This window comes from Dromiciops gliroides, chromosome 4 (assembly GCF_019393635.1).
Source record: "Dromiciops gliroides isolate mDroGli1 chromosome 4, mDroGli1.pri, whole genome shotgun sequence".
Classification (NCBI taxonomy): Eukaryota; Metazoa; Chordata; class Mammalia; order Microbiotheria; family Microbiotheriidae; genus Dromiciops; species Dromiciops gliroides.
This window is the reverse complement of record NC_057864.1, coordinates 382,723,861-382,737,217: the sequence shown is the minus strand read 5'-3', so window position 1 is coordinate 382,737,217 and position 13,357 is coordinate 382,723,861. Positions and strand designations below refer to the sequence as shown.

Below are 13,357 nucleotides of genomic sequence, written 5' to 3'. Positions count from 1 at the left end.
ATATACAAGTTATGATACATAGCAGATAGCTGGCCTAAAGCCATTTTCATTCAGGATAGCATTGCAAAGTTACAGGGAAAACAAATAATGCAAAACTGATCTTGAAGAAATTGTGTGAAACGAGATGATGACTCTACCCCTGCATGCCTGTGACTTCAGAAATGAGTATCATTGCTTATTGAACATGATTTTAACTCAGAATGCCTGACAATCAGTGCCAATCTATCTGTAAATATGTGTAAATGCTTTTATAAATGCAGACTTGAAATGCAGACAGAAATTATTTATTTTCCTGGGAGTCATTCAGAAGAAACAATTATTTCTATTTATTTGCAAATTGTGTGATCTTTTGACATACTCTCCCAGTAAGGTCCTACCTACTTTGATGACACATCGTGACCTAAAATGAAGGTGACAGCATATTTCAAAGTATTCCTGAAGAAGGCAAATCTGGCAGGCCTAGAATAGTAGCCCTGTGATAGATACACTAGGTGTCTAGCTAGGACCAGTGTAGTTAATTCCGGATAGGTTCCTCACCAGGCAGCCCAGAAAGTTATATATATTTCTGGGCTAAAAAGATTCTTGAACACCATATACCAAAATCATAGAGGAGTGAAATCTGCATCTCTTGATAAAGGAAATACACCACTGAAACTTCAGAACCTTTGAAATATTGGTTTTATCATCAATTTTTATTAAGAATTCTGTTATTTTAAAGATCTGTGTATTTTATGTTTCAGGAGATCCAGAGAACACAGTAAACCTATTTTAAAGCACTGATTTAATTAAAGATTTCTATATTGGAGGAGATGAAAAAAAAAGAAAACATTGTATTACCCTGGTTTTCAAGGCACAAGTAAAAGTCAGAATGCTTTCAATTGAACAAAGGAAGTCACCATACTAAGTGGCTTATTTGTAAGAATCAAAGGTGTAGTAAACAAAAGTCACAAGGTCAAAGTGAGACTTCTTTGATGCCACATACCATTAAAACTGAACAACTAATAAGGAAACTGTGATTTTTAAAATCTTACTTTCTTCTTTGCAGAAAACTCATCATTCCTTTGGCACCAAAATAAGCCTCATATAAAAGTTTACAATACTTCAGAGAACTAAGCTTTGCCTTCAGGGATATAAACAACTCCACACAGAAAAGAATGTTAAGTAGAAAAAAAATTTCTACAATTGGGCAAACAGATTATAAGTCTTACTGGTATTGATTTAGGAATCTGTGCCTTGTCCCTTGGTCAAGTCTGCTCAAGTCTGTCTTTAAAAAAAAATTACATTATTCAAGTATATTTATTCTAAGTTATCAGATAAGTTTCCCAGCAGTTCTAGGGTATTAAGCATAAAAATATATATTTTTTAAAACCCTCTCATTTATTTGTTTTCTCATTGTCTAACCACGAAGTTGTTTATCCCTACACAGCTGGGGAAATGCCAGATGTGCCTTCCTTCCCTTTTTTGTTTAAAACACACATACACACGCAGAGAACGCTCACTCTTTTTACAACCCAAAAATACACTGGAAAAGTCTAAGAAATCTACTCTAACCCTTAGCAATAAAAGCGATGAGACTTTTGTTGTTGTTGTTGTTTAGGTCTTGAAGCTAACGTGTATGACAAAACAACACCACAAATGAAGCAGTTCCAAGTTTTAAAAGGAGCAACTAGTTACGGCTGGCTACTTAAAAGTTGAACTTTCAGTTACAATGAGGAAAGGCAATCAACAGCATTACTATCTTAAATGAAGAAGCCTAATAAGTCGACACAGTTTAAAAAAAAAAGGGGGAAGAATTCAGCGGTGGATTGCTATGTTGCTAGATTGCACACTAAACCACGAATAGGTTTTTCTTGCTTCCTAAGTTTGTCACGGAAAAGAACTTTAAAACGTCTGGGTTTTCTCCATGCTTTTGTATGAATGAGTTCATTTCTGTTTTACCCAAATCAAACTATGTTCAGAAGCAACTCAAATACCCAATAGAAAAAGGCATCTTTCTCCAAAAAGGGAGCCTGTACCTTTAAGGCAAAAAAATCGGCTATAACCCCCCCCAAAGGCATTCTACTTTTCTTTGACAAAGAATTCAGGATAGCTTCCCAAAAAGGCTCACGGATGAGATTTAATAGGTCAGAGGAAAATCAGCCTGGTGAAGTGGTGTCGTTGCCCTCAATTTTACATTTGCTCAAGTGCAAGAAAACAAAACCATTTGTAAGAAAGAGAGGAGGAAGAGAGAGAGAGCTGCATCTGGCTGTGGCCAGCCCCGCCGGACAGACAGCTGGAGGAACGAGGATTCTCCCTCTACTCACCACTAGAACGTTGCTCAGACAGCGTGGAGACCGAGGTCTGGCCCATTTCTGCACGTTAGCGGGCCGGGAGCCAACAATCATGCAGCTCTCTTGGTCCTTTGGTCATGAATTCTTTCCCCGATGGGCTTCCAAAGGTTCATTTCACCTTTCCCGTAACGCGCTTTCTGGTCTGAACTTCCCCCGGCACCTCCCGCCGGCCTCTCTCGCTGGTCTGAAAGTCCACCTCCTGTTGCAACCCAGCTCCGCTGTTCCTGTTCCACTGAATGCCTGTCATTCCTCTATGCAGATTACCCGAGGTCAAAGGTCGTAGGGAGGGAGTCCCTAGCTGGTACAACTAGACCAGAGTTTGCTCACAGACCAAGACCCTCCCCTTTAACACAAAGGGTTCCATGTTAACTGATCCTATAAGGCTTGAATGAAAAGAAATTAAAGTACTTAGTCATGGTACTTAAGTTTAACTAGATATGGGGGTTTTTTCCCCCTAAAGTTCTTATAACCCTTGGTGTCTCCCTTTATCACCCATTGTGCCCCCTCCTCTATTCCTTATGCAATATTACAGAGAGGTTAAGGAATTCCCCCTTTTTTTTCTGGCGGTGTTTTTCCCATTAAAGAAAAAAGTATTTCCCTTTAAATATGCTGAAAAAAAAACTGCCTTGTTTAGGGAGTAACCATCAAGTATCTAAGTCAGGATTGGAGCGAATATGATTGGGGCTGGGAGAGACTATTTGAAACTAAGAAGTAACTCAGTTTTCAGCACCTAAAATTGAAATCTTTGCTACTTCTCTAGTACACTAATGAGGGACTAAGAATAATTTACACTTCTAAAATATTGAAGAGTTTTACAAAGCATTTCCTTGAAAAAATAATCCTCTGAAGTCAGTAGTGCAAGTATAATGAACGCCACATTACAGACTAGGAAATCGAGGCTCAGAGAGGGTAAATGACTTGCCTGGAATCTCACAGCAGAGTCAGGACAGAAACTCAAGTCTCTCCTGACTTGCATTGTTCTTGCCATCATACCACATTGCTGGGGCAGCTAAGTGGCAGAGTGGGTAGAGTACTAGCCCTGAAGTTGGGAGGACCTGAGTTCAAATATCATCTCAGACACTTACTAGCTGTGTGGCCTTGGGCAAGTCACTTAACCCTAATTGCCTTAAACATCTGGGGACATCTCTAGTCCACTGGCTCTGGAGGAGAGAGTGATGTTGGTGACCTTGCATAGCCCTCCCTCACTTAAAAATCCAATTCAGTGCAAGTCATGACATCACCCTAATGTCATGGTCCCCTTCCAGAATGAAGCACAAACAACAACAACTATGGAAGAAAGATTTAAGGTGCTTTAAAATATTCTGTGAGAAAAGAAAGCTACTTTCAAATAATTTTATACCAGCATTGTATGTAATTTAAAAAACAACACCACCCTGGCAATAAGTTAAAAATCCAACAATAAGTGAATGGTTTTTAAAAAATTGTGGCATGATAATGTAATTGAATGTTATAATGCAATGAAGATTGATAAGCAGGAGAAATACAAATAATTTTTTAAAAAAACTTTATGAAATAATATTAAGCAAAAAAAGAATTAGCAGAATGATGTACTAACTACATATATAAAGAAAAGTAAACTAGACTGAAAGAACGAAGAATTATGATGGGAATTGAAGAGACTGAAATATTGTGAAGAAAGTCAGTTATTAAGCAAAGTTCAGGTTGCACAGTAGTAGATAGATTTCTGGGTCTAGAGTCAGGAAGACCTGAGTTAAAAATCTGGCCTCAGAAACTTAACTAGCTATGTGACCCTGGGCAAGTCATTTAACCTGTTTGCCTCAATTCACTAGAGAAGGAAATGGTATATTAGTCCAGTTTCTTTGCCAAGAAAACTTTATGGACAATATGGTCCACAGGGGTCACAAAGAGTTGGACATGACTAAACAACAACAACAACACTATTGGGCAGTTGGGTGATGCAGTAGATACCTTCTTCCTGAGTTCAAATCTGGCCTTAGATACTTACTAGCTCAGTGTCCCTGGGAAAGTCACTTAACTCTCTTTGCCTCAGTCTCCTCATCTGTAAAATGAGCTGGAGAAGAAAATGGCAAACTATTCCAACGTTTTTGCCAAGAAAACCCCCAATGGGATCACAGTCAATCATGATTAAACAACAAACATAGTTCATTTTTTAGGTTGATGTTCAATAAAATTTCCAATATTTTTTCATTTGAAAGAATACAAGAAGGGAAGCTAGGTGGCACGGTGGATAAAGTGTCAACCCTGGATTTAGGAGAACCCGAGTTCAAATCTGTCCTCAGACACTTGACACTTACTACCTGTGTGACCTTGGGCAAGTCTCTTAACCCTCACTGCCCTGCCCCCCCCCAAAAAAAAAGAATACAAGAAAATACTTGAAGAAAAGAAAAAAAAAAACTGGGCAGAATCATGTATCTTAAAATGGGAACCTGACTTAACAGCTACAATGATGAATGGAGTTCTATACCTGTCCATGATTTTCATTGTGATATTTGATTAGGTAGAGAGCATCTTCCCACTACTAAATAGAAAGAAGAATGAATCTCTTAAAAATATGTGATAAGCTCTGTGGTTAAGAGAGACTATATACATGAAAAATACAGTATACATTAGTAGTTGTCTAGCACCATAAGACTATATATTATATGTTTATTATATTTTATCATATTGTATTTATTATTATTATTATTATTTGGTGAGGCAATTGGGGTTAAATGACTTGCCCAGGGTCACACAGCTAGTAAGTGTCAAGTGTCTGAGGTTGGATTTGAACTCAGGTCCTCCTGAATCCAATATTATATTATTAATATATCATATGTTTTTCTTGATTTAAGCTATTAAGAAAGTTATATAAATACAAAAAAATACAAAGAGAAAAATAGTCCATAAATAAAACCCTAATTTTGCCTAACATTTCTGTTGATCAAAGTGAAAAAGGTCTCTGTTTTGTTTTGCCAAGCATGGCTCAGACTTCAGAAATACTTTCTCTGATTTTTTTCCCCTTGGCTATATGTATATTAAGCAAAGTGAAAAGATAAGCCAAATTTATCTAGCTAATTCAGACCAAAACAACCTGCCTCCTTTTGAGACAAAGGCATTTTTTTTCCTTTTGAGTTTTCAGGTTGTCTATCAATATGATCAACTTTGAAAAGTTTGATCAATTATTCACTTCACTTTGCTTTGGCAAGTTCAGACTTAAGATCCTCTGGCAATTTTTCTTGAAATCAAGGAATTAGCCCAGATGTGAGTTCCAGACTGGGCAATCCTATTTCAATTTCAACCTATGTACATGACAGGCGCCTCCTTCTGGGCAAAGGGCTACATTTCAGAGCACCTGACAATTCCAACACTGCACCAAAAAGATTGAAAGTGCTTCCTATTCCCACTAATTCCCACTTATTTGATTTAATAGTGGGGGGCAGGGAAGGGGACAGGACCTGGATCTGTGATTTCATCTAGGTAAAAAACTCAGCAGCTTTTTTACAACTTTCCAGTCTTAGAGAGCTTACCTTAGAATCACTAAGGGACTTGTCTAATAAGTTAGTCAATAAGCACTTATTTGGAGTCTATCATACACCAGGAGCTTTGTTAAATTCCAGGGATACAACACACAGTAAGGTAGTAATGAGCTTCCTTTTATCTGCTCTACAATTATTGCATAAACTGCAAAATCCCATCTTTTAAAGGAAACCTTTCTCAATTCCCAGTCTTTTTTTTTTTAAATTATTTTATTTATTTATTTTGGGGTTTTTTTGGTGAGGCAATTGGGGATAAGTGACTTGCCCAGGGTCACACAGCTAGTAAGTGTTAAGTGTCTGAGGCCGGATTTGAACTCAGGTCCTCCTGAATCCAGGGCTGGTGCTTTAACCAGTCTTCTTGATGTATATCTTACCACTGGACCCAAATGACTCTGGAGGAAAGAGTGAGGCTGGTGATTTTGCACAGCCCTGCCTCACTTAAATGCATTTCACTGCAAGTCATGACATAACCTCCTGATATCATGGTCATCTTCAAGAAACAAAGGAGAACCAACAGCAGCAGCAGCAACAACAACAGCCAAACAAATATCAATTCTTTTTTTGTTGTAGTTGTTGTTTTTGTTTTGTTTTTTTGTGGGGCAATTGGAGTTAAGTGACTTGCCCAGGGTCACACAGCTAGTAAGTGTTAAGTGTCTGAGGCAGGATTTGAACTGCAGGGCTGGTGCTCTATCCACTGCGCCACCTAGCCGCCCCCAAATATTAATTCTAATGCCTTCACTCTCTTAATTATTTCCTTTCTATCCTGTATATAGTTTGTTTATACATATTTCTCTGCTTGTCATCTCCCCATTACACTGGGAGTTCTTCGAGGACAGAGATTGTGTTTTGCCTCTTTTTTTTTTTTTTGTATTTCCAGGGATTTGCTTTCTTCAAGTCTCAGCAAAAATCTCAAAGAAGCCTTTTCTGTGCCCCCCCCCATGTTAGATTATTAAGATTTTCTCCAATTTATTCTGTATAACTCTTTTTTTTTTTAAGTGGGGCAACAGGGGTTAAATGACTTGCCCAGGGTCACACAGCTTGTATAACTCTTTAATGTACATAGTTGTTGACATGTTTTCTCCTTCTTTAGATTGTGGGTTATTTGAGGGTAGTCTGTTTTTTCCTTTCTTTGTATCCCCAGTCCTTAGCACAGCACTTGACCCATAGTATGCACATAATGCTTGCTCTTGCTGATTTATATAGGTCTTCAGTTCTGCACTGCTCAGATGGATAACTATGAGGTCTCTGATTTGTGGAGCACTAATAATACTACAAGGTCCAGAGCCACCAAGAGCTTTAGACACATGAAGAGGCTGTGCTGCCAAGGGCTCAAAAGTACCAGAGATTGATGAATACATGCTCTTTTTTGGTCATACATTTTGTTGATTATATCCTTTACCTCACTTCAGCAGCATTCAGTCCTGTTTGTGATGTGCTGAAGTCTGCTCAAGCCCACCATTTCCCTCTCTATTGCTGTTTGGGTGGATCCTCAACTTCACTTCTTCACATATCATAGCACTCTATGACTCACACCCATGGAACATGACTGGAAGAATATTGGTATTACAAAGATAGGCCTTTGTTTCAGGGACAATGTTGGGATCATTAAAAGAACTTTTCATTTTTCCAAAAGCAAATTGGCACATTCTCCTCCACCTGTTCAGTTATGGGCACAGCTCATTGTCCTGTTGCAGTGTCCATTGAAGAGATATTTTTGTGTTAAACAAGCTCTATTAGTTGACTATCTATCCATCCATCCACCTATCTATCCATCCATCCACCTATCTATCCATCCATCTATCTATCTATCTATCTATCTATCTATCTATCTATCTATCTATCTATCTATCTATCTATCTATCCATCCATCCATCTATCTATCCATATAGCTTCTTAAACTGTGGGTTGTGACCCAATATGGAGTTGCATAACTGAATGTGGGGGTCACAAAAAATTTGGCAACAGTAAAAAGTTATGTCTTTCTATTTTCTCTACCTATATACCTGGGGTCATATAAAAATTTCTCAGGTGAAAAGGGGTTGCGAGTGGGAAAAGTTTAAGAAGCCCTGAACTAAACAATAGGCATTCTTCATGCACTTGGTTTTTCCCTATGTGGGGTGATAGACAATTCTTGAGTGATTGAGAGGTGGTGGGTGGGAGGGGACAGAACTATCATTTATTAAATGCCTACTACCTGCCAGGTCCTGGAGTAAGCTCTTCACAAATATCTCATATTATCTCATTGTGGATCTTATTTAAGAGGTTCTATAGCACTCTGGGGCTTGATGTAATCAGCACAATTTTATTTACAAAGAGTAGCATATGGAAGACTTCAGCATATGGATGGCAGGAGCACATATTTCTTAATCTTTGTAGCCTACCATATGCAATGCACTACGATCTAGGTGCAGAGAAGTGGAAGTGTTTCAAAGATTCTTGATTATCTCATATATCAGTTTATATCAATTGTAAATTGCTAGATGGCAGACACTATTTTTTTGGGGGGGGAGGGGAGGGGAAGGGTTAGTATTCATACACACATACAAGGTGCCCTGTATATGGTAGGCCCCTAACACATAATTATGGAATTGAATTTTAAGGAAATTCCTGTTCTGATCAAATTTAATTCAACACACTTTATTTAAGGGCCTATGGGTAGGGTGCTGGTGATTCAATGTTAAAAATAAAATAGCTCTTTTTTTCAAGGAACTTATATTCTTCTGGAAGAGTCATACTCTAAAAAAAAATTAATTCTATTTTGCTACAACATACTTTTTTTTGGGGGGGGGGCATGGCAATGAGGGTTAAGTAACTTGCCCAGGGTCACACAGCTAGTAAGTGTCAAGTGTCTGAAGTCGGATTTGAACTCAGGTCCTCCTGAATTCAGGTCTAGTGCTTTATCCACTGTGCCACCTACCTGCCCCCCAACATACTTTTTCTTTCTTTCTTTTTTTTGTGGGGCAATGGGGGTTAAGTGACTCACCCAGGGTCACACAGCTAGTAAGTGTCAAGTGTCTGAGGCTGGATTTGAACTCCAGTCCTCCTGAATCCAGGGCCGGTGCTTTATCCACTGCGCCACCTAGCTGCCCCCACCAACATACTTTTTAAAAAACAAATTTTTGTCAGTATCATTTGTTTTTTAGTATCATTTGTTTTAACATTGTTTCCCCTTGTATCTTTTCCCCTCCCAGAAGGCCATCCTTTATAACCCAGGTTTTTTTGTTTGCTTGTTTGTTTGTTTATTTGTTTGTTTGGTGGAGCAATGAGGGTTAAATGAGTCCCAGGGTCACAGAGCTAGTAACTGTCAAGTGTCTGATGTCACATTTGAACTCAGGTCCTCCTGAATCCAGGGCCAGTGATTTATTCATTGCACCACCTAGCTGCCCCCTATAACCTAGTTTTTTAAAAAAGAGGAAAAAGTTGAAATCCAGTCTCAGACATTTGACATTTACCAGCTGTGTGACCCTGGGCAAATCACTTAACCCCCATTGCCCCGAGGCGGAGGGGAGGGAGAGGAAAAGGAAATAAAATCCAGCACACTGATCAATACATTGCAAAAAGCTGACATGATATGCAATGCTCCAAACTCCCCTATCTCTGCAAAGAAATGGGGCGAAGTGTTTTCTCATATCTCTTCTGCCAAGCCAAGCTGGTAAAATATATTTTTTCCATTTGAATTTGTGAATTTGTTCTTGATGTACACACTCTGCTCACTGGAATTTCATTATAATATCCATTTAATTTAGATAAACCTGAAGACAACAAATGGGAGCTGTCAGTTTATGCCCAACGAATATTTGATCGTCAGCACACACCCATACCTAGCCAAGGTGGTGAAGCGGACAAAAGAAAACATTTTTTTTCTCTAACAGGAGTCTTTGAACTCCCCATAGAAGAGAAATACTACATTCCACAAGTGTTAGCACAGGAAATAAACCTGTAAGACTGGCTTTTTCCTCTCATTGTTCTCTTAATTTGTGTAAGTACTTTGAATAAAAGCCTACTTCCAGTTTGGAGTCTTCCACTGTTGGGTTTGTTTTTGTCCTGGAGTTTTTTGTTTGCTGCTTTGTTGTACTGGAATGATTAGAAGGTCGATTAACCTATGAGTATCCCTGAATGTTTCTGTCTAGTGGGGGTGATGACACTTAATGATTGAACAGAACAATGTGAAGAATAGATGAGAAAACAAAGCTCCCAGCAGGTAGTAGGTTTGAATCCTGGCTCTGATCCTTGTTATCTGCGTGATATATAGATATTAACAATAGCATCTATTTAACAATAATAGATAAATAGATATTATTAAATAGATGACAATATCTATTTAATAATAATAGCTAGCACTTATATAGCACCTACTATGTGCCAGACACTATACTAAGCATTTCAAAAATATTACTGCATAATTTGATCCTCATGACAACCCTGAGAGGTAGGTGGTATTATTATCCCCATTTTACAGTTGAGGAAAGTGAGGTAAATAGTGAATGAATAGATATAACTAGATAAATGATCAAGAGACAGACAGATGTTTAGGTACATGATAGAACACTTGTTGCTATTGTTATGGGACCCTGGGTATCTAAGAAGTTTTCTGGGGGAAATTAAGGAACCTTCTTGTTGAGAAACTAAACCAAAGGACAGACACACCTAAAGAAATGAGTGGCACCCCATCTGGACTGAGTTAGCTCCAGGACCACCACCCTTCATTCCAGTCTCCCCCACCCCTCAGGGAGATAAGATTAGGTGTGGCTGCTGCTTTTGTGGCATGAGGGGGACAGAGATGGCTTGAGAGATCAGAGCCCAGCCACCACCAGTGGGGGACAGTCCTCCCCCAATAAGAGAACTTTTCACAGTCAGATGATCACCCCTTTGGACCACCACTGGTCCTCTATAAAGGCATTTGCCTGTCTCCTGCTCAATGAGATAGGTATCTCAGAGAGCCATGCCTCTTTGCCATGCTTTCTCCCCATGTGAAGAAGTCCAAGGACTTCTCTCTTGGTTTCCTTTCTTTAGCAACTAAATAAAATATTATTTTATTCTAATTAGATCTGTGTGGAAGAGGATGTATGTAATTCTTTAAAGAGGAATTCCTAAGAACCCCTACCCCAAGCCCCCCACCAATTTCCCCCATAACACTATGAACCAAAAATTGTTCCAAACACTAGAGATATAAATGCAAGCAAAAAAAGTCAGTCCCTGTCCTCAAGGAAGTTACATATCAATGGGTGAAAATAATACATAAAAGAAATCTGGTCATGGGGGAAGAAGTTGAGGAAGAGAAAAGCTGTTATGCATGAAACGGAAAAGTTCAGAGAAAGTAAGGAGTAGAGCTAGGAGTGAAGGAAGCATGGTGTTGGACACCTCAAGAAATAGTGGTCTGGGCCAAGAACTGATCAGTCAGAAAAGAGGGCTCAGAGTGGTTGAGAGGCATCTCCAGGCTAAAAGGGGTGATTTTGAGGAATTAGAAAAGTCTAGAAAGTGAGCAGTGAAGCTGGGAGACTTTGATCATAACCACATTACTTTACCTCACTGGGCCTCCATTTCTCCATCTGTAAAAATTATGGGATTAGGGACAGCTAGGTGGTGCAGTGGATAAAGCACCGGCCCTGGATTCAGGAGGACCTGAGTTCAAATGCGACCTCAGACACTTGACACTTACTAGCTGTGTGATCCTGGGCAAGTCACTTAATCCTCACTGCCCTGCTCCCCCCCACCCCCCCCAAAAATTATGGGATTAGAACACATAATTTCTCAAGGACCTTTCAAGCTCTAAATTTTATGATCACATTCTAGAATATTCTTTTGCTGAAAACAACATTTTTCACCCTCATCCTTAATTTGGAATAATGGATCCTCATTTCTTTGGCAAAATATATCACTCATTCATGGTATCTAAACTGTGCTAACAACTATAAAACTGAGTGCATTTTCCTATTGATATAAATATGAGGGAAATACCTGGAAGGAAACATTGCCTTAATAATTACTGCCCATGATTACTAGTTCTCTATTTATAAGAAGAAATTGAAAACAGAAGGAATATGTTATATTCAGTGCAGAGTTATAATCACAGTTCTGCCCTTGGGTATTGAGTAGGACTCAAATTTAGAGCCAACCAAGAGCTTCTATTAATTAATAGTGACAATTCCATAGAGTCTGTGGTGATCAATGAACTCTGCCCAGTTTGGGATTTGGGTATAGGTGTGGGATGGGTGGGGCGGAGAATGGAGGGGAGGAAATAATTGCAAGTAAGGTATTCCTGAGTAGCTAGGGAGTCAGAATTCAGGTTTGAATAAATCAAGACCAAAAGCTAGGAAGATATCTCAGAGCTGAAAGGGCTAGAGGAGGGAAGTTGTATCTGAAGTGCAAATAATATCTAAATTAGAAAGTAAAACATGGATTAAGAGGGCTTTACCAAGAGTTTACCAAGAGTAAACTCCTGGGTCCAGGTTGTAATAGTTTTATTTCCCTTATGCATTCTTATGTTCTGTTGGGAAAGGGCTAGATATGGTGTATAGGTATGGGTTGAACCAGATAGCCTCTGGGATCCCTGCCAAGTTTGATATTTTGTGATACTGGGACTGTCTGATTTTTGTCTTGGTATCTCCAGCGCTTAACAAAGTGCCTGGTACACAGTAGGCATTTAATACATGCTTATTGCTTGATTAATTACTGTCTGAATTCAAGGACAATATCAATACTGTATAAGGTATGTTGAAAAGACCAATATGTTGGGGCAGCTAGGTGCAGTCAGGAGGATCTGAGTTCAGATCCGACCTCAGACACTTGACACCTACTAGCTGTGTGACCCTGGGCAAGTCACTTAACCCTCATTGCCCCACCAAAAAAAAAAAAAAGACCAATATGCAATCATAATCCAGCTCAATAAATACCCAGTTATGCCTAACAATACTAGAAACTGTCTAACTACAGTTATCCCTTTCACATCTAGGGGGTCAGGGACAGTCTCCTGTGCTCTGGAAAATCCATGTAAAATTTTTTGGCCCGCCCTTCGTGCCAGAGAAGAGGTCTGAATTATCATGGTATTAAAAGAGAAAATATATTGTGTAACGAATGGAATGGCACCACCTGCTGGAGACTTGCTGTAGAAAAGCTGTGCCATGAGGTGAATGTCTCTGAGGGCAAGACCATGCGTCTTTTCTTTGGCGTCAGGAACTGATGTTTGCTGGTGGGAGGAAGAAGGGGGAGCCAGGCACTCTGACTTGCGCTTTTTCTTGAGGACTCCGGCAGAGAAGGGAGCTAGAAATGCGCTCTCCCTTTAATAGATAGATGAAGGTAGGCCTTTTCTTCTCTCTTTACCAAATTCTTATTCTCCTTAATAAATGCTTAAAAATCTAATTCTTGCTAAAGCTTATAATTTATTGGCGACCATTCATTAGATATTTTAGACAGACTAGCTAGAATTTTAGCCCTTAACAACTGATATAATACAATACTATACATATACTTTATGCATTTCTGAGTTTTTAAACTTTTTCTGAATCATCT

General features: G+C 39.0%; 1 protein-coding gene across 1 annotated transcript in view; it reads right to left on the bottom strand.

The window, feature by feature from the left end:
- The window catches only part of PHACTR2 (phosphatase and actin regulator 2), a 164,402-nt gene extending 161,869 nt beyond the window's left edge, over nucleotides 1-2,533 (bottom strand). The window contains 1 exon segment of the mRNA XM_044003499.1: nucleotides 2,304-2,533. Coding sequence (XP_043859434.1) covers nucleotides 2,304-2,349 — 46 coding nt within the window. The 5' untranslated portion in view covers nucleotides 2,350-2,533.
- Nucleotides 2,534-13,357: the final 10,824 nt, after the last annotated feature.